Genomic DNA, 19128 nt, shown 5'->3' with positions numbered 1-19128 from the left:
CCCTGTCCCGTAACGTAGGCCTATAACTACAAAGACACTTAAACGAATAGTGCGGATTACACTTCAAATGATTCAACAGGTGGTGTCGATGTACCCCGGTCCATCACTCCATGCAACACTCCAAGTCCCAGTACCCCTCCAAGGGAGAACATCTTATTCGTCAATGCTGTAGAGATCAAAGGTGAGGACAATCTGGTTAATCTGGTCATCTCCTGTCACGTGAACTTCACTGATCAGCCGTCCCCGTACCTCCACACCTACACCATTGGTACTGAGACTACAACTCTATCGTCATCAAGCTGCGCCTCAGCCATCCTCTCACCACGCCCCAACGCCTGCATCGAACTCACGTGCTCCGCAACGAACGGGATTGGGACCACCTCAGCCACGCTCACACACTGTCCTCAAGGTATTTATCATTACACAGCATGCACTAAGTAGTGAGCCATGCCAACGATGCGATATGTCGAGGGGAGGGGGTATTTTATTACATAATGTTTCATGTTTTCAGCAATCCGTCGTAGTCAAACGAGCTCTTATATACTCAGGCTGTCGTCGATGTTACTCAGTATATGAAACCAAACTAAGAGCATATCACATTATGATCATTCTCGTAAAAGCATTCTTGTTGACACCATTCTTTCCACCATGGTCTAAAAACGAAGCCAGCAGAGCCACTTGCAATGTCACTGATACTGTACAGGCCCTACCTTGCTGTCAGGTATAGTGATAATCTTGGTAAAAGGTAGCTCTTTGATTCAGTTTATCACAATTATGCTTACTGAACGTCTAGAAGTGAAGGTTAACCTCCCACAAATATTGAACTTTTTTTTTTTAAATATCCGACGTCCATCTAAGGAATTATATTTCAGGTTACGTAGTTACTCCATTTTCTTTCCTTTTTTTTATTTGTTTACGCTTGCGGCCGGTTACCGACTGATCAATGCATAATGATAATTATATCTAACAGATAGGCCAGCAGAAGATATCATCAGTGTGGAGTTTGAGACCCAAGAGGATGATGATGACGAACCAAGCCTCAACATTACTTGCCACGTGGATCAAGAAAACCAACCCTTTCCACCAATCAACACGTTCCTCGTTGCAGTTGACGATAGCATCATTTCCGATTCAGCTTCTCCTATGGTGACGATTGACCCTCGACCCAACGAATGCATTAATGTTGTGTGTACTGGTATGAATGAATATGGAGAGACTGAAGCGACCAAGACCTACTGTCCCACACAGTCAGGTAAATACAAAACACCTTTTAATTTGTCAAACAATAAAATGAGAACAATTCTAATTTGTAGGGTTTACAGTTTTTTCGTTCTTGGTTTTTAGTATCTCCCCAAAATGAAATAAATTACAGCTTTCAGTAACTTTTGTTGTGAGGTGTGATTCTAAAGAGGTTTCACATTGCTAAATACGATTGATCAACAGTCGTTCTACATACTTCAGAATTTATATGGTACTCGTGAGTTTGCAATGAAGTCAAACTTGTGACAATATAGGCCTTACAACATTGGGACATGTGTGACTATAAAATACTGAGACCAGAACGACTACATAGAGCCTACTGTGTGAACTTAAAGAGGTGGTATAGTTTTGGTTCAGATGAGGGAATTCAGATTTCAACTTTTTGTGAGATGATATTAGAAATAACTTATAAGATGATAAAGAGCATACAATTCTAACAGGAATTCAAAATTAATTTGATGAAAATCGGTTGTGAATTGGCTGACATAATTAAATAAAAAACAACAACAACAAAGTAAAACAAAGTGGTCCTAATAAAAAATGGGTCCCATCTATCATTAGGACCTCTTTATTTTTTTTCATTAATATCTCAGCCATTTCAAAACCAATTTTCATTAAATAAATTTTGAATTCCTCTTTGAATTGTATCCTCTTTCATAATTCTCATAAGTGGTTTCTAATCGTGCTAATTATCTAAGAAAAAAAAGTTTGAAACTGTAGCCCTGATGTCAACCAAAACTACACCAGCCCTTTGAAGTTCCAAACAGTCAACATCTAAATTGCAGATACAATCACGTTTCGTGATGCTATTCGATTACCATTGAGAGTAGGAAAAGGAACCTTCTATCCAGGCTCTTCTCTGGCAAATCTTGTATTTCCCCCTTTCCTTTTTGGCTTTTCTATCCTGATCTAGAACCGGGTCCCGAACAACCTGGTAGCAACATCCTTAGGATCCAGACGACGGAAATCAGAGGTGAAGGAAACCTGGTAACTCTAATCATCACCTGTCATGTTGACCTCTCTGACCAGCCTTACCCACATCTTCACACATACACCATTACAGCTGATAACGACACGTTGTCCTCCTCCAGCTGTGCCTCAGCGATCCTGTCTCCACTCCCGAATGCCTGCATCAATGTCACGTGTTCTGCGACCAACGGAATCGGAGACACGTTGTCATGGATGGAGCATTGCCGGACAGAATCTCCGAGTGGTATGTTAAATAACAAGAGCTTTCCTTCTCAAAACAAAGCACACAGTGTGTACTGAAGTATGCATATAGACTAAAATGGGATCCCTTTTCAATATTAGGGACGGAAAGTACCACTGTTTAACCGTCTCAATCATCACTAGCTGCATCTCACTTCCAAGTTGCTTTTGTGATGCGTAGTATTGTCAACTTCACGTATTTTTCTTTGTTACTACATTGCATTGATGTTGTGTTATTTTGTGTATGAAAATGTTGTTGGAAATGAAATAAATGAAATGAAATGAAATGAAATGAAAGTTAGATTTGATTACGAAAGTACATGATGAGGATCAGAAATGTCGTAGTCACTTCACGGGGTAATATATCCACATAATGTAAAGGAGATGATAATCCGACATCACAGAGACACAAGAGGGCGCCAGAGGGCTTTCAGTGAAAAGCTACAAACGAGCGATGTCACTGTCTTCTGATATTAACCATAGCTAATGTTATTTAAGTCCTGCACGTGTTAGTGTTTAAAGGACAAGTTCACCCTCATAAACATAAGGATGAAGAGAATGTAGCAATATTAGTAGAACACGTCATTGAAAGTTTGAGGAAAATCGGACAATCCGTTCAAAAGTTATCAATTTTTGAAGTTTTTGTGCAGTAACCGCTGGATGAGAAGACTACTGCAGTGTATGAATAACTTAGATGTCACATGCGTACAACAATATAAGGAAAATATAAAGAGAATTTCACAAAATACCATCTTTTGAAAAAAGTACATATTCCCTTGACTCGTTACCGACATATGTTAGGGGTAATATTATTCCCCCTGCCTTTAGAAAGAGGCAAGTCAAGTGCTCTATTATTATGCGAAAAAAGTGAAAATATGTTGAATTTTCTTTACATTTTCTTTATACTGTTGTACGCATATGACTCACAAGCTGTAGTAGTCTCCTCATCCAGCGGTTCCAACACAAAAATTTTAAAAATTCATAACTTTTGCATCGATTGTCCAATTTTCCTCAAACTTTCACTGATGTGTTCTACTAATATTGCTGCATTCTCTCAATCCTTATGTTTATGAAGGTGAACTTGTCCTTTAAATTTGATTAACGTATACTTAATGTGAACAATAAGACAGTAACTTTTTTCTTCTTCTTTCGGTAAGCTGGTAAGCTGCAACACTCTGACAAATATTGAGGTAGGGAGAAAAAATAAATCAATGAAAAACATTCAAAGTGATTCAGCAATGAATGCGTCTTCGTAACGGATTATACTTCGACAGCCTTCAGGTTGGTGATATCTCTGCCTGCTAAAAACAAAAACAATAAACATATAGAAAAACCGTTGTGAATTGGTGATTTTATTATTATATTATATTATTATAGGGGGTCCCATAGCGAGCCCTCGTCAAGGGGCCCTCCAGAAATCGTCGACCACGTACGCTCTTCTCGTCGTCATTTTCATCCTCTCCGTCATCACCTGCCTCACTGTCCTCATGAAGAGAAAAAATGTCTACTGATTGAGGTGAGTTAATTCACAGTGTGCATGATTTTCGGTATTCTTGCTCTGACAGAGGAATGTTGACACATTTTCAATTACTATTTGCTACATTATTGACATAATTGGTGTGTTGGAATTTGCTAAGAAACTGTTGTACTCCTGGGAAACCGTACTTGGAGTCTACACCTAGACAAAGTTATGAGACACCCAGGCGACGAGACGAAAGCTTTCATTGAAAAGAAAAGAAAAAATAGAATATTAACTTTCATCGGAAAACTTACACTTATTGGATTGACATGCTTGGTTCTTCTTAGTGTATACTTTGCAAATGTATTGAGACAATGATCACTGAGAACACTGCAAGCTTATATTGTTACGACTGTATCTTATTTTCATCACTCACTTTTGTCTCAGAGCTTTAGAAGCTGTTCGATACACTATACCGTCGATTTTTCGTATCCATCATATTATATACAATTGTATTCCTCATTGGCATATATTCCTTGCCTTCCATGTGCTTCTTTGTGCTTCACTTTCAGGAGTGCTTCATAATAATAGTGTAGTACCAGTCTTTCTATAGACAAACTTGTTTTTTTTTTTTGTGAAGAACGTACTCTCAGAATCTCTTACATGCTCCTTTAGTTCTCTCAATTGTCACCAAGACTTTAATGCTTGTTTCACCATTTCTCTGGCAAAGATTCACGATCTCCTTCATGATATTTTCTTGCAGGTATGGAACGCAGCGAGGGTCAAAATGAGGGAGAGCCTTGGATTATTGACAACACGTTTTCTTCCGATCGAAGAATCATAATTTTGTACACTTTGTATCCTAACCAACTTTAAAATCATTTATGCTATCTCTTTTTTTAATCAGTTGATAACAGTAAACATATCTAGCATTGATGAATTTCAGTGTTTACTTTTTATATTTATACATTTGAACAATCTATTCCTGGTTTCTTTTCAGGATTTTTTTTTTTTCGAATTGAATAATACTGTTATGATACTGAATTGAACAATACTGTTCATTCTTTTATTCTATTCTTAATTCCGTTCGGGCGCTGTGGCATAGTGGATAAGACTCCCGACTCCCGATCGGAGGACCCGAGTTCGAGTCCCGCTCAGCGCTTACGTCCTTGGACAAGATCTTTTACCCACAATGTCCCTCTCGACCCAGGTGTATAACTGGGTACCTGGCAACGCTAGGGCAATAATAAGGACAGGGCCCTCTGGTAGAGCAGTGGCAACACTGAAGAGGCTACCCTGGATAAATAAGACCATAAGTTATCATTACACGTGTATTATTATTAGTCTTCTTATTATTATTATTAACGGCAAAACTTTCATCGAATAAATCCCAAATAATTAATTGCAAAAAAATCCGTGAGACATAATGGGCCAGACAATTGTCACGCACATTTGAATTATGTTAAATCATGTAAATGATGTATTCTTTTAAGGCTATAGAGTGAAGACTGCATGTATGTTTGTATGTTACTGTTAGACGACAATTTGTGAACACGGCTTTAGTAGGCTCCCCTATTGACGATGATTGGTCAGGTTTTTTTTAAATTTCTCTAAATTACATTTAAAACTGCTGAAAATATACAAAATTAATATTCATGTGTCTACCATTTCATCACCATCCCCTTCATCATTACCACCATCACTATCATCTTCACTATCATCATTTTTTTTTTCATCAGTCTGTCATCATAATCATTAGTTTACCATACCTTCGTTACTAGTAATGAACTAGAATTCAAAACCTATTGCTGTCTACATGTTTAGGTCTTTTTCCCCGTTCTGCTAAACGAACTGTATGTATGCTCCTACCCGCCCTCCTTACTCCCCCCCCCCCCATAGGTTTTCTGGACTGCCATGTGTTTAAGCAACCGCTCTCAGTGGCAGTCGGATCCTTCTGCACAATTTCATTTCTTGTCGTTAATATTCAAATTTTGTAATATGTACAATGTAGTTATTTCAATGGCAGTAATGTCTAAAATTTCACAATGAACACAATTTCTTCCGAATTATGTACATTGTAATCCGTATAGTGACGTTTTCTGTGAAATTACTGAAAAGAAATTTGATTTTGTATGAAATTATGTTGAAAAAGAAAAAAATTAATACAAACAAACAAGCAAGCAAATCTTTATGTCTCATCTGTAGTTTCCGGAATAGAATTATTGCACATGATTTTAATGATTGTTTCGTCTTTGCTGGTGGAAGTGACGTAAAACGAGTTAACGAAGAGCATGCTTTGAAATGAATAGTCAGGTAACGAATTTGATACTATCATAATTATGCTTAATTTAATTGTTGATAAGCTTTTCATTAGCAACTGATGAATTTGTCCTCTTCTCATAGCGGTGGCAAGAGTGCGCTATAAGCATTGCTAAGAAGTTGGTTTTTTTTTCAGTAAAGCTATTGTTTACATTGGGCGCAGTGATTTAAAAGTGTTTGAGTTATCACATTTTTATGTATAATACATGTATGTGTACGTCTGTGTTATCACAAAACATCCTACCATACACAGATATACAAATGACGCAATAAAACCCAAGATTCAAGGATATATCACTATTTTGTCAGTATGTAGAAGGTTTATTCTCGAAACAATAAGTATTGTTCACATTTTGTATATCTAACAATATTTAACATCGATTAACTATACTGATGAACATTTTTACATTGGTCATTTCTATCCCAAAATCATATTTTAAAAGTATTTTGAAACACTAAAGCTGGGTTATTGCTTCATCTGCAAATGGTAAATAATGCCTTAATGAGATGACTACATGTTTATACTTGACTCTGTCATCACCATAGGCAATGCGTTTGAACATTATGTCGATGATAATAGTTGAGATTCAATAAAGCTGCATCCAGTTCTGGGACTTGGAATGGAAAACATGCATCAGTGAATTGCACTCTTAAGATGCGAACACAGATACTACACGTGAGTCTAGCTTTGAGGTAAATATAAAAAAAAAGGTAGAAAAGAAAAGCAAGGAAACAAACAAACAAAAAGAGTAAATTACAATAACTGCGCTGTTGATTATACTTTCAAATACGCATTCCCGACAAAATTAAAGATTGCAATTCTCCATAGATGTATAATATACGTTAGAATGAAAGGATTACAAGACACTTTCTATAATGTGGTTATTGATTTGTTTTACTTTAATTCTTCGTAGTGCCAAGATTTTGTGTTCTGCTCAAAGCCCGCCTAAACGTCCTTGATAAAGATTTGGTTTTGACTGTTACAAAAATTACATTTTTTTTTTTTTGCATATCTTCGCCGAAATATATTATGTATATACTTCTGAATTCAAGTAAAGAGTATTCAGCCTCTAAATGAGGTACAATTTGTAGAGACATTCACCTTCATCAACCACAGCTACTGACAATGACTGAAGGCCTACTTCTTGCCAAGCTGATATATTTGTAGGCCCTACTGTTATTTTTTACGCATTCACTCATCTTAAATAAAAAAAGAATAACAAAAAAAAAAACACCCTGCGATTACTACAAGTAACGCGAGCATATGTCTGAGATAGAGACGTAATAATGAGCTCAAGGTAGCATGCACGAAATGAAATATTGAATGTATGATGTGTGTGGTGGTGGTGGTGGTGGTGGTGGTGGTGGTGTGTGTGTGTGTGTGTGTGTGTGTGTGCTCGTGATTGATAATATGTATGCTCAGACAAGACATCTTATTGATATCAATGCGATAATGATAACTTTTAGTCACAAAAGACATGATTTTCAACTGAACGAAATACTGTCTCTAAGGACTGACCTCTTTCCCTTTCTCTCCTCCTCCTCTCTCGCATCTCTCCCTCACAAGGGTAAACAAACAAACAAACAAACAAACAAACAAACAAACAAACAAACAAACAAACAAACCCACAGACCTGCATAATCCTATACTGAGAGAAATCCTATACTGGCAGAAAGTTAAACGTATCTTTGGCGTCATTATCCATCTGTGAGGGAAATGAATGTCTCGAGGAAATGCAATTTCTATCCTTGAAACACTTCAGGAAAAGAGGAAAAAGAGTATGCTTATTCGCACATGCGGAAGTAAGCCATGGCTGGTTTTGTGCAGGATTAGTGAAACATATTTCGAAACTTTGGGAGAGGAAGGGGAGTCATTTACGTGGTGTCAAATTATGGTTCTTTGGGTCTCCTACAACGTGTCTGGTGACGAAGTTAATACGAACCCTTTCCTGTGTTTTGTTAAGCAAAGGAAAGAACAACAATCCACTGCATAATGCGATGATTATACGGAAATCTTGGCTGTATGTGTTTTGTAATATCTGCAAGACTATAAGTTCCAAATCCATACTGGAAGTTCGCATATGAAGTTCATGTATCTATCTGAGTCTTTACAACACTATCGTAAACTATCGTACATGGTTATTATTGTATCATGCCGCACATAGATGAAATAGTTCCACTCAAATTCACTTAGAAAGCTTTTATAGTGAAAAAAAAATGATGCAATAGTTTATACAGACACACTTGTAATATAATTCATGCGTATAATGTGGGTTTGGAAAATATTTGGAACTATCAAATAATCATAGCAAGAACGGCAAACGCGGAGCAATATGCAGATATAGCGTGAAATGGTCGAATGGTCTCCATACCTACTCGAATAAAGATCGGGGGAGACATCAGGCGGTCAGGTTCGTCAGATCATTGAGGTCGTTAAGCATTGTAACATTTTATCTACAATAAGTTAAAAAAGCGAAAGCAAAAATTTGCACATTAAGAACGTCTATAGAACTTTTAAACAATGTTGAATATTCCTTCTTCGACGTTTCACCTGCAGGATTGACCGATGTCGAGAATGATGACTGATAAACGAGTATTGATCCTCTTTGGGGTATTTTCCATCGCCATTCGGAATATAGGTAAGATGTAAACATCAGAACAGGTTTATTTTTTTATTCAATACACAAAAATACATACGCATACTTTCACAGCAAAATTATCTGTGACTTTATTGCTTAGATTTCCTCCTCACCTCTGTTTATTTACCTTACTTTTATTTGTAAATATCTGTCTTCTGTAGGGAAATGCATATCGCTCCAGAAAACTTCGGATCAACGAAAATAAGGATGGGATGTAATGTATATTAAACAAGAAAGCACCAAATTGTCATTCACAATGATCGTGTCGCGCAATGTCTTGAAAATGGTTGACTGTTCTTTTATCTCATAAGCGATTACGACATACCCATGGACGTTTCCATTGAAAGAACTTGTAGAATCAATTTCAAGTGAGGTGATTAACTTTATCTCTTATTTTCTTTTGTTTTTACATTTGTATTTCATTTAGGTGGAACCAGCGTGACTCTTGAAGGACCAAGCCCTCTGACACCAAACCTGGAAGTAACAGCTAACTGTACAGCTGATGCAGTGTTTGGCTCAGAACACGTGATCTGGTACTTAAATGGCGTACAGATTACCGATGGCGTACAAACAACTAGCACAGTGGATAGTCTGATCCACTGTTTAGAGGGTCTGAAAGAAAATTTGGACATAGACTCTTAATGTCTAAAAGTTTAAGATGACATTGTTTTTGGATGCATATCTTAAATTCGTAAGCTCTTTTGCCATAGTTTTGGGCATTTTCGTGATATTTTTTAAAAACTGCTTGGATTTTGGTATCATTTTCTGCCACCCTACCTCTATCTTGGAAAGTTGCCCAAAATGACACATCGTCCCTCAGACACGTGACGTCAGATTGAATGCTGCCATTGACAAATCAATTACGCGAATTATAAGATTGAACCTTGAGATCTTTGAAGAAGTTATTAATTTCGTCAAACTTAATTCTTTCTTTCTTTTTATAGCACGAACAAATTTTACTGTTTTTTTTTTAATGATTAAATGCAAGTGGAAATGGACAATCGTTCTTTTTTTTTTGTTTCCCTGCCAATACATTTTTTTAAAAACATTTTCTCTGTCATCTAGCCTCAATAACTTTGGGATTGTCCTTATATGTGCATTTTTGTCTCCTCATTTTGTCAACGACTTTCGATGAAAAATAAAAAAGATACCCTACTCCTTAGATATTAGGTCTATATAGCAACCATATACACTCACACAGACACAAACACCATTATAATCCATGAATATTCAATGCAAGATTAAGGCTTTCTTAATCTGCCTATAAAAGACAAAAATAAGAATCAAAGTTTGACATGTTTATTCATAAAAACAGTGTGTGAGTCACACTGTTTCGGTTGAGAAGGGGCTACATGTTTCCAACGTGTTTTGTATATACATATATATAAAATGATTTTTTTTTTTTTTTTTTTTAGATAATGAGAAACCTCTTGTGAAATATAAAAGAGCATAAATTGTAACAAGAATTTATATGATGAAAATTGGTCTTGGAAGGGCTGAGATATCCAAAACTAAGCAATCCTCATCAAAGGTGGGACCCATGCACCTTTATATTAGGATCGCTTTGTTTTACTTTATTTTTGGATATCTCAGCCATTTCAAAACGAATTTTCATCACATAAACTTTGAAGTCCTCTTAGAATCGTATTCTCTTTAACATTGTATAAAGTGGTTCCTAAGTATCATTCAAAAACGTAAAAATTGAATCCTCACCTCAACCAAAACTATACTATCCCTTTAAGGAATATCCTCTCCTCATCCGAATCCAAACACCGAGTCATTCATACACAATTTTGTGTGACGGAAGTGAACTTTCACACAGATACATCACCACACTCTTTCAAATCGAATTTACGGTACCGCGATAGAGCAATGTCGTGAGATAAAGAAATAAGATTTTTCTGGGATATCCCTAAGAAGATAATGTCTGAATATTGAAACAGTGGTTTACGTCGTTTGACCAGAAAATACGAAAATACCAAGCACGTTCCCTCGATCTGATGTAAGGCTCCGAAGGCAGAAATTTTCCACTCCCTCATCGGACTCTCTGAGGATATTCCGTTATACCTGGGATAAACTTAGGGACGCCGGTAAATCTGTTCATCTAATGACTTTAAGGTTTTGAAAAGGTGTGGCATAAAGGTAATAACACATAGTTTGTAATTTTCATTTTTCTAGTCGGAATGAATGATGTAAACTATGGTAGAAAAATAAATTCATTCAAAATAAGGAGATTTTTTCTGCCCTTTTGTGTCCATTGGCTCACGTATAAGTCATGTCTTAATTCAAAGTCCGATCCCCGCTCATTATGTTTCACTGACAAACATGGGCGGATATTATTAACCATATTTCTAATAAAGGTAATATTGCCGACGAATTTCGATGGTATCGATGTGATCTTGTTAAGTGAATTTGGCAGACATGTAAAACCGTTTATGTAAAAATTGTCATCTTTTTATCAATCTTAATGGTCATAAGTTCAATAATGACATATATCACTAAGTTATCAGACATATTTCTTGACGACGTTAATCTCTGGAATCTCTCGCATTGATGCATTGTTTACCTGTGAGTTTCTTGCTCGTCACATTTGGTAGCTCGTGTTATTTTCTGTACGAACGACGGAAATGGAAAAAATATCTTCAGTGTGTTTCCATGTACAATTGACTCCCATGTGATGTGGAGATAAGGTGCAAAACGAAAACGAAGTTATGATATGAAATGTTATTGCATGCAAGATAAGATCGAAGCTTTATGGATATTTGTCGATTGCATTGCCACAATCTTGAAGCAAAAGGGAATGAAGGAGAAAACGAATGAGAAACCATAACTTTGCAGATGGCCACAGTCGCTCAGGGGCAATGTTAGACTTTTTACTACGGTTTCCGAGGAAGTCACTGCTCAAGGCCGTGCGATGGTAGAACTGGTGAGTACAGCGAAAATATGGATTCATTCCAAAAAATCAAACCTAACAGACTAACACAAGAGAGGATGGGTAGCTCATTAAACTTATCGTGTTTCTCAGCCCATGGAAGTTCTGATCCTTTATAATGTGTCAATTGATTCATCTTTTTCACCCTTTCAACTACATGACTGTTTGTGGTTGAATCATTGCACACAGGAGGTGTTATTCATTGTTGTAAAAATGATTATTTGAACATGCGTTATTTGCAAAATGACTTATTGTTTTGTTAGTTATGTTACTGTTAGAACACACCAAGCCGGCTTCATGGCTAATCCTCGTCCTATGGCAGGTGAAGCTTCTCGTTGATGTAGGCCTACTCTCATAACAAGAAGCTTTAGATTTGAGACGCGGACGTGAAGATGACAATATGGCGTTGGCCCTTCTCCTCTCTCTCCCTGCGTCCTGTTGCACAGTAGCTTTTGATTTAGCGAAGACACAGCCTATACAAAGTAAAGTGGCACCCCCATATTATGATCATTGCATCAAGTAGGACGTAGTTTTCTGCGTCGTGAATTTGGCCGACGCAAACATGACCCGGAACGGACGTAAAGATTTAGACGACGGGAGATCGATTGTCACAAGCAACTTTGCGCATGCGCTTGACAGGTTTTTCTCCCTAAATGTCTGCGTCGCGAAAATCTAAAAGCTCCCTGATTCTTCAGGCGTGGCGGGCCACATTTAACAGCAAGTTTGGATCACACCTTTATTACATTATATAGCCGATTCTTTCCCAACTGCAAACGTTGTCCGTGTAAAAATGTCTAAATCTATTCAACCCGGCCACACTGGAAACGTGTTTACCTTGCCATTATCTCTCAGTAAAAAAAAAAAAAATGAGGCTCTTGGGGCACTTTTACTGATATCAGTTCGAACATATGAAATATCTTAGTGCTTATCATTAATGTCACTTACAATATTCATCTAGTTGTGTTGAAGTTAATGTGAGCTAACACATTACTCTCCAATTTCTTGTCTACATTCCGTACCATATTGTAGAACAGCGAAGGTAAATCAACGTTGCTATCAGAAAGGTCCCAACAGCATTGATTGCTACTTGAACATTGTTGAATATTTACTGTGCCGCTCCCTTAGCGCTCTAGTGTATGATTCAGAAAATATGACTCAATGTCTCATTTGAAATTCCCTCCTCCTAACCATTTTTTTTCCTTTTAATATTTTTGCTTTGTTAATTGTTTTTGTTTTTGTTTTTTCAGTGAGACTTGTGGGAGGGTCTGACGAGCATGAAGGCCGAGTGGAGATACTGTGTGACGGGGTCTGGGGCACGGCGTGTGATTGGGGTTGGGATACTGAGGAGGGGAATGCGGTGTGCCGACAGCTTGGGTACTCATCGGCTGCCTCGGTCTATCACGACGCCCATTTCGGAGAAGGATCGGGTCCCATTTGGTTAGACCATGGAATTAAGTGTCCCACACTGGATAAAAATTCCCTTTTAGAGTGCTATCACTACCCGTGGGGATGCCACCCTGCTGACTGGGACGAAAGCTGTGGGCACGGCGATGACGTTGGCGTACGATGTGCTGGAGAACGTGAGTATAATTCTTATTCTTTATATCCTCCGCTAAGGAGGTTATGTCTTTTGCTGGTGTTTGTTTGTTTGTTTGTTCGTTTGTCTGTGTGCAAAATAACTCGAAAAATTTGGAACGAATTTGTTTAAAACTCATAGAAAAGGTTTGACAATGACACAAGAAATAGATGATTAAATTTTGGTAGTGATCAGGGAATTTTTTCATTGATTTTATGAAGTTTTTTGTGTGTGGATATTTTGGCAGGTTGCGTCATTCAGGAGTTCAAGCCGCGCATTTTGTTTTGTTTTGTTTTATTTTATTTTTTATTTTTTGAGGGGGGGGGGGTTCTGCGGCTCTGCGCGGGCGTGGCACCGCGCAGCTGGGAATTGAAGATGTAACAAAAAGCTTTTATATTGGGAAATCGGGCTATTTTCAGTATGCATACGTATGGATGGAAATCACTGATCTCTGTGGGAGAACAAGATCAACGGTGAAAATGACTGTTTGGCGGAGGTCTGCGCTCTCAGTGTGCTTCTCTAGTTTCAATTTTGTCATATTCTTTCTCCTTTTTCACGGTATTTGTGAATAATCATTACAGTTTTGGCATAGAGTGGGGGCGCTGTGGCCTTCTCAGTGGATAAGACTCCCGACTCCACATCGGAGGGCCCAGTTCGGTTCTAGCCCAGTGCTTACGTCCTTGATGTTTTTATCCACCGTGTCCCTCTCGACCCAGGTGTATAAATGGGTATCTGGCCAAGCTAGGGAAATGATAATGACAAGGCTCTCTGGTAGAGCAGTGACAACACTGTAGAGACTACCCTGGATAAAGAATTGTTATCATTGTTATTATTATTACTATCATTACTATTATTATCATTATTATTGTATTATCATTATTATCATTATTACTTGTCAATATCAATATTCAAATCTAATCATATTATATTCGCTGTTGTTGTTTCGGAGAGAATTCACTTGAAGTATGACATTTAATCATGACTGGAACATCCCACATATCAGCATGAACAGAAATGGTATCTCTATCACCATACAAGATCATTAATATCCTATTCACTGATTTTGATATGACCACCCCTATACGCTATAGTGTTTCTCTTCTTTTCTTCCCTTATGTTTCTCTTCAAGATTTAACATGTAAAGATGTTTATTTATTTCTCCAATAATCAAATACAAACTTTTTGATCGAAATGTTAACAATATTGCTGTCAAAAATGATATTATTGCAATAGTGGTTCCAAATGCAAATCAAAATCAGGAGAATTAATGAGCTACATGACGTAAGCGTCACATAACCATATGCCACCCCATTTTAGTAGTACTTCACTATATGTCTCTAATTCCATCATGTGTTAATGATCAATGTCCTGTCATCCTGTTGGATGTAGAAATTGTACAGATGTACTGATGTACAAAATACGTCATTTATTTAATACCTTATTCTTTTATCCATTCATTCTGATGTGTGTGTAAACAGGAGATGAGGGTGCTGCAGCCGCAATATTTACTAACGCGGACTTGAACAAAGGCTTGAGCGCCGGGGTTGATCGCTTTACTTACTACGACATAAGCAGCGAGTTGACATTCACTCCAACGATAACAAACAACGGCGATATACTTCAGTGTCAAGTGTACGGTGTCGTGCGTTCTGTCACTCTTAAGGTTACAGGTAAATCCAATAAATTTTACTATTTCACACGCACTGCCAGTTTTAATTCGTCACAAATATTACGCCTCTTATTTTGATGTTGGTGGAAATTTCCTCTCTCTTTGGACATTGGACAAAGTCGAAGCCTTATGGAATTTTTATACCAAATAAAAGTGCATTTCCCAAATACAAAGCCATTAAAACATTTTAACGTATCCGAAATTGTCAAATCATAATTATGGTGGTTATGAAACTCTAAGATGTTTTTGTAATGCTAACGGTAAAATAATCACGGTACAAATTTAACTTAGGAATATTATCATGTATCATTATGTATAAAAACTATTGGGTATGAAGAATCATTTCCATGTCTGCTGATTTCTTTTATTGCTTTCCACTAATTCGTTTAGCCATAGGGTTAACCATTCTAGATAAAGTCACCATAATATATCTCAATATATGCATGTCAATGTTTCTCTGTGTTTGCATAAGGGCCAGCATGTTTGTTTATGAATGTGCTTGATGAATTTCCCTTGGTTCACTTTATTTGCGCCGCAAGTAAGAAAGCTATACATGTTTCATCGAGCACATGAAGATTGTGGTAATGTAGCAAGCGGAAGAAAATGCTTCTTCTATCCTACCCATATTGCGTTGATCGTGTAGATCTACAAAACAAGCACAAAATTAAGATACAGAAGGCCACATGGTTCAAAAGTATCATTGAACACCGATGAATGATGATAGTAATTGTAGTATTTTACTTATAGCGCATAATAATCTACGCGATGCTCTATATCCTCTTTATACAACTTCTGTTTTGGCGATACTTTGTATTACACTTGTATTGTGCCACAATTTTGTTTCCCTGTGTAATCAGAGACTCCCATATCAATTTAGTATTTTCCATTTTAAAGTTCTACATGCGCTTCGATATGACCTACGATTACACTTGAAACAGTTCATTACTTTAAGATGTCTACTCTTAACATGCGATTTCAAAAATAAAATAATCCTAAAATTGACTAACAGGAGGTGGTGTACCCCAATCTATCGCTCCATGTATCACGCCAAGTCCCGGTACCCCTCCAGGAGAGAACATCTTATCCATCGATGCTGTGGAGATTAAAGGCGAGGATAACCTGGTTAATCTGGTCATCTCCTGTCACGTGAACTTCACTGATCAGCCATCCCCGTACCTCCACACCTACAGCATCGGGACTGAGAATACAACTCTATCGTCATCAAGCTGCGCCTCAGCCATCCTCTCACCACGCCCCAACGCCTGCATCGAACTCACGTGCTCCGCGACGAACGGGATTGGAACGACCTCAGCCACGCTAACACACTGTCCTAACGGTATTTATCATTACAACTAACTCATAATTGTACGGACTAAGTAGTGAGTTGTGCTATTCCTACAATGCAGCATACCTTGAGGAGATTTTAGTACATGTTATGTGTTTTCAAGAGGTTACAGTACGTTATTCCGAAGGTTCATAATTCCGAAGGTTCGTTAATCCGAAAATGAAAAAAAAGGTCGTTATTTCCAATGTTCGATACTCCAAGGTTTCGTGACTCCTAAAATGGAATAAGGTTCGTTATTCCCAAGGTGGGTTTATCCGAAAATTAAATACGGTCCATTAATTCCAAAAGAGAATAGGGTTCGTTATAAGCTAGTTGTAAATCCAAAAATGAAATATGGTTGGGAATTCCGGCCGAAAAAGAAAAAAAAAATAATTTAGCTACGTAATACGATGATCTACTTAAATTCTTTTTTTAGGGTATCAATTAAACAATGAAAACTGAATAAAAAAATCCCACACACACACGCACACACACACACACACACACAAACACACACAGACGTGTAACACATACAAGCAAACACGGTATATAATACGTACTTATTGACGAACTGATGGAATAAATTGTAATTATGTAATTGATGAAAAAGAAGTATATTCTCCTCCTCCGTATTGGTATGCCACAATCCCCCTCTTCTACATCATCATCAGGATGAGCACTTCTTTGCCATTAATTATTCAATTTGCGGAATAACGAGTGACATTTCGTTTTCGGATAAACGAACCTTTAATCATCACGTTTTCGGATGAACGAACCTTCAGAATAACGACCTTGATTTCATTTTCGGATTAACAAGCCCTCGGAACACTGCTTGTTTTCAGCAGTCTGATAGCACATCTCAAATTTATCATGCTCGTTTAAGCATCCTTGGTGACACCACTTTAATTCATTCTGCCATGTCGGGCTAACTCGGCGTTTCTTTATCGAAGCCAGGATTGCCACCTGAAATGTCATTGCGTTAGCAATCACAGTATTGTATATAATCTTGGTTTCATATAATACATTCTAACTGGACGCCTGGGAGTCAAGGTCAACTTCCTACAAATTGTTAGTTTGTTTGTTTTTACCATATCTAACGTCCATCTATAAGGAATCACATATTCAACTTGAGCAATGTTGAGGAACCTCCATTTTCATTTCCGGTTTAGATGCAGATCAATTCATAACAATAATCATAGTTATCAAACAGACAGGCCAGCAGAAGATATCATCAGCGTAGAGTTTGAGATTCGACGGAATGATGATGATGAACCAAACCTCATCATTACTTGCCACGTGGATCCAGAAGAACAACCCTTTCCACCAATCAACAAGTTCCTCATTGCAGTCGACGATAACGTCATTTCCGATTCAGCTTCTCCTACGGTGACGATAGACCCTCGACCCAACGAATGTATTAATGTTGTGTGTACTGGAGTAAATGAATATGGAGAGACCGAAATGACAGAGACCTATTGTCCCTCTCAGCCAGGTGAATAAAAATCACTTTTTTCCCCTGATCTACAGTAAGATTCTCATTCAAAAGTTATGCATTGTTTCCATTCTTCTGTTTTCATTTCTTCCCCAAAATGAAAAAAAAAATATGACAAAGTTTTGTCCATGTGATTCTGAAGAGGTTTTACGGTGTTCAATACGTTTCATCAACAACCGTTACACAATCTAAATAGTACTCGTTAGCTTACAATGAAGTTGAACCGTTCACAATTTCATAGCATTGTGACACCGTTGTCCAGAAAAGTGCTGAGACCACAAGGACTAAATACATTCTGTTTGAATTCAAGTTTCCAGCAATCAAAATCTAGCTGCAGATCTGATCATATTTCATGTTGGTATTAGGTCACTGTTTTGAGTATGAAAAGATACCTTTAAAACAGACTCTTCCTTCATGGTCATTAAGAATCACCCTTTGATGGTGTTAGCCATTTAGGTTCAATAGTGTTCCAGGTCGAATAGGAACATATAGTTAGTATGAACAATTACGGCGTATGTTTTTATTTCTCCTTACTTTAGACAGATGTTCTGCAGCGTTTTGCCAAATATAATTTGCTTTCATTGAAATATAAGAAAAAAACAACAACACTTAAGTCGACGAATTGAACAGGTAGAGTCAGCAAAGAAAGTGTCTCCATATAGGATCATGACTAGACATCGTGGACTCTGGTGGCATCTCCTTCTGTAATATAAAAAAAGCAAAAAATAAAAACAGTTAAAGGGTCCTGAGAAAATGTATGGAAAAGAAACCAGGAATAAACAAAAGCTTCCATTGTCCATTGGTGCTCTATCTATAGGAGGTCCAATAGCTTGCCCTCATCGAGGGGTCCTTTAACAATCGTCGACCACGTACGCTCTTCTCGTCGTCATTTTCATCCTCTCCGTCATCACCTGTCTCACTGTCCTCATGAAGAGAAAAGGTGTCTACTGATCGAGGTGAGTATATTCACTAGGATTATTTCAGTATATTATGTACTTTTCACAGAATGATCAAATAGGATATTAAAACATTTTCGATTATTGCTATATTATGTTTACCGTATAAGTGTGTTGGTACTTAGTAAAAAGCCCTCATACTCGCCTTAAAGCCTCGGCTACACCGGAGCCGAATCAGCTGCTAATCGACCCGAATACACGTATTCGGATGGATTCGGAAGCATTCTGTTCTCCATACCTAAATGGGCGAATATTCGGGAGGGATTGTGGAACATTCGTGGAGGGATTCCGCA

The 19128-nt window shown here is 37.6% G+C and overlaps 1 protein-coding gene across 1 annotated transcript in view; it reads left to right on the top strand.

The window, feature by feature from the left end:
• LOC139732650 (scavenger receptor cysteine-rich domain-containing protein DMBT1-like) overlaps positions 1–19128 on the top strand; it is a 56281-nt gene that overhangs the window by 3353 nt on the left and 33800 nt on the right. The window contains exons 4-10 of the mRNA XM_071643506.1: positions 80–409; positions 971–1252; positions 2174–2473; positions 9314–9496; positions 13066–13398; positions 14873–15064; positions 16073–16399. Of these exons, the coding sequence (XP_071499607.1) occupies positions 80–409; positions 971–1252; positions 2174–2473; positions 9314–9496; positions 13066–13398; positions 14873–15064; positions 16073–16399 (1947 nt within the window). The remainder of the gene's footprint in view (positions 1–79; positions 410–970; positions 1253–2173; positions 2474–9313; positions 9497–13065; positions 13399–14872; positions 15065–16072; positions 16400–19128) is intronic.

This window comes from Diadema antillarum, unplaced genomic scaffold, assembly GCF_040938485.1.
Source record: "Diadema antillarum isolate AM-2024a unplaced genomic scaffold, OU_Dant_1.0 scf00000024, whole genome shotgun sequence".
Taxonomy (NCBI): domain Eukaryota; kingdom Metazoa; phylum Echinodermata; class Echinoidea; order Diadematoida; family Diadematidae; genus Diadema; species Diadema antillarum.
Note: the sequence above shows the minus strand (reverse complement) of the source record. Positions and strands in the feature narration are given on the sequence as shown.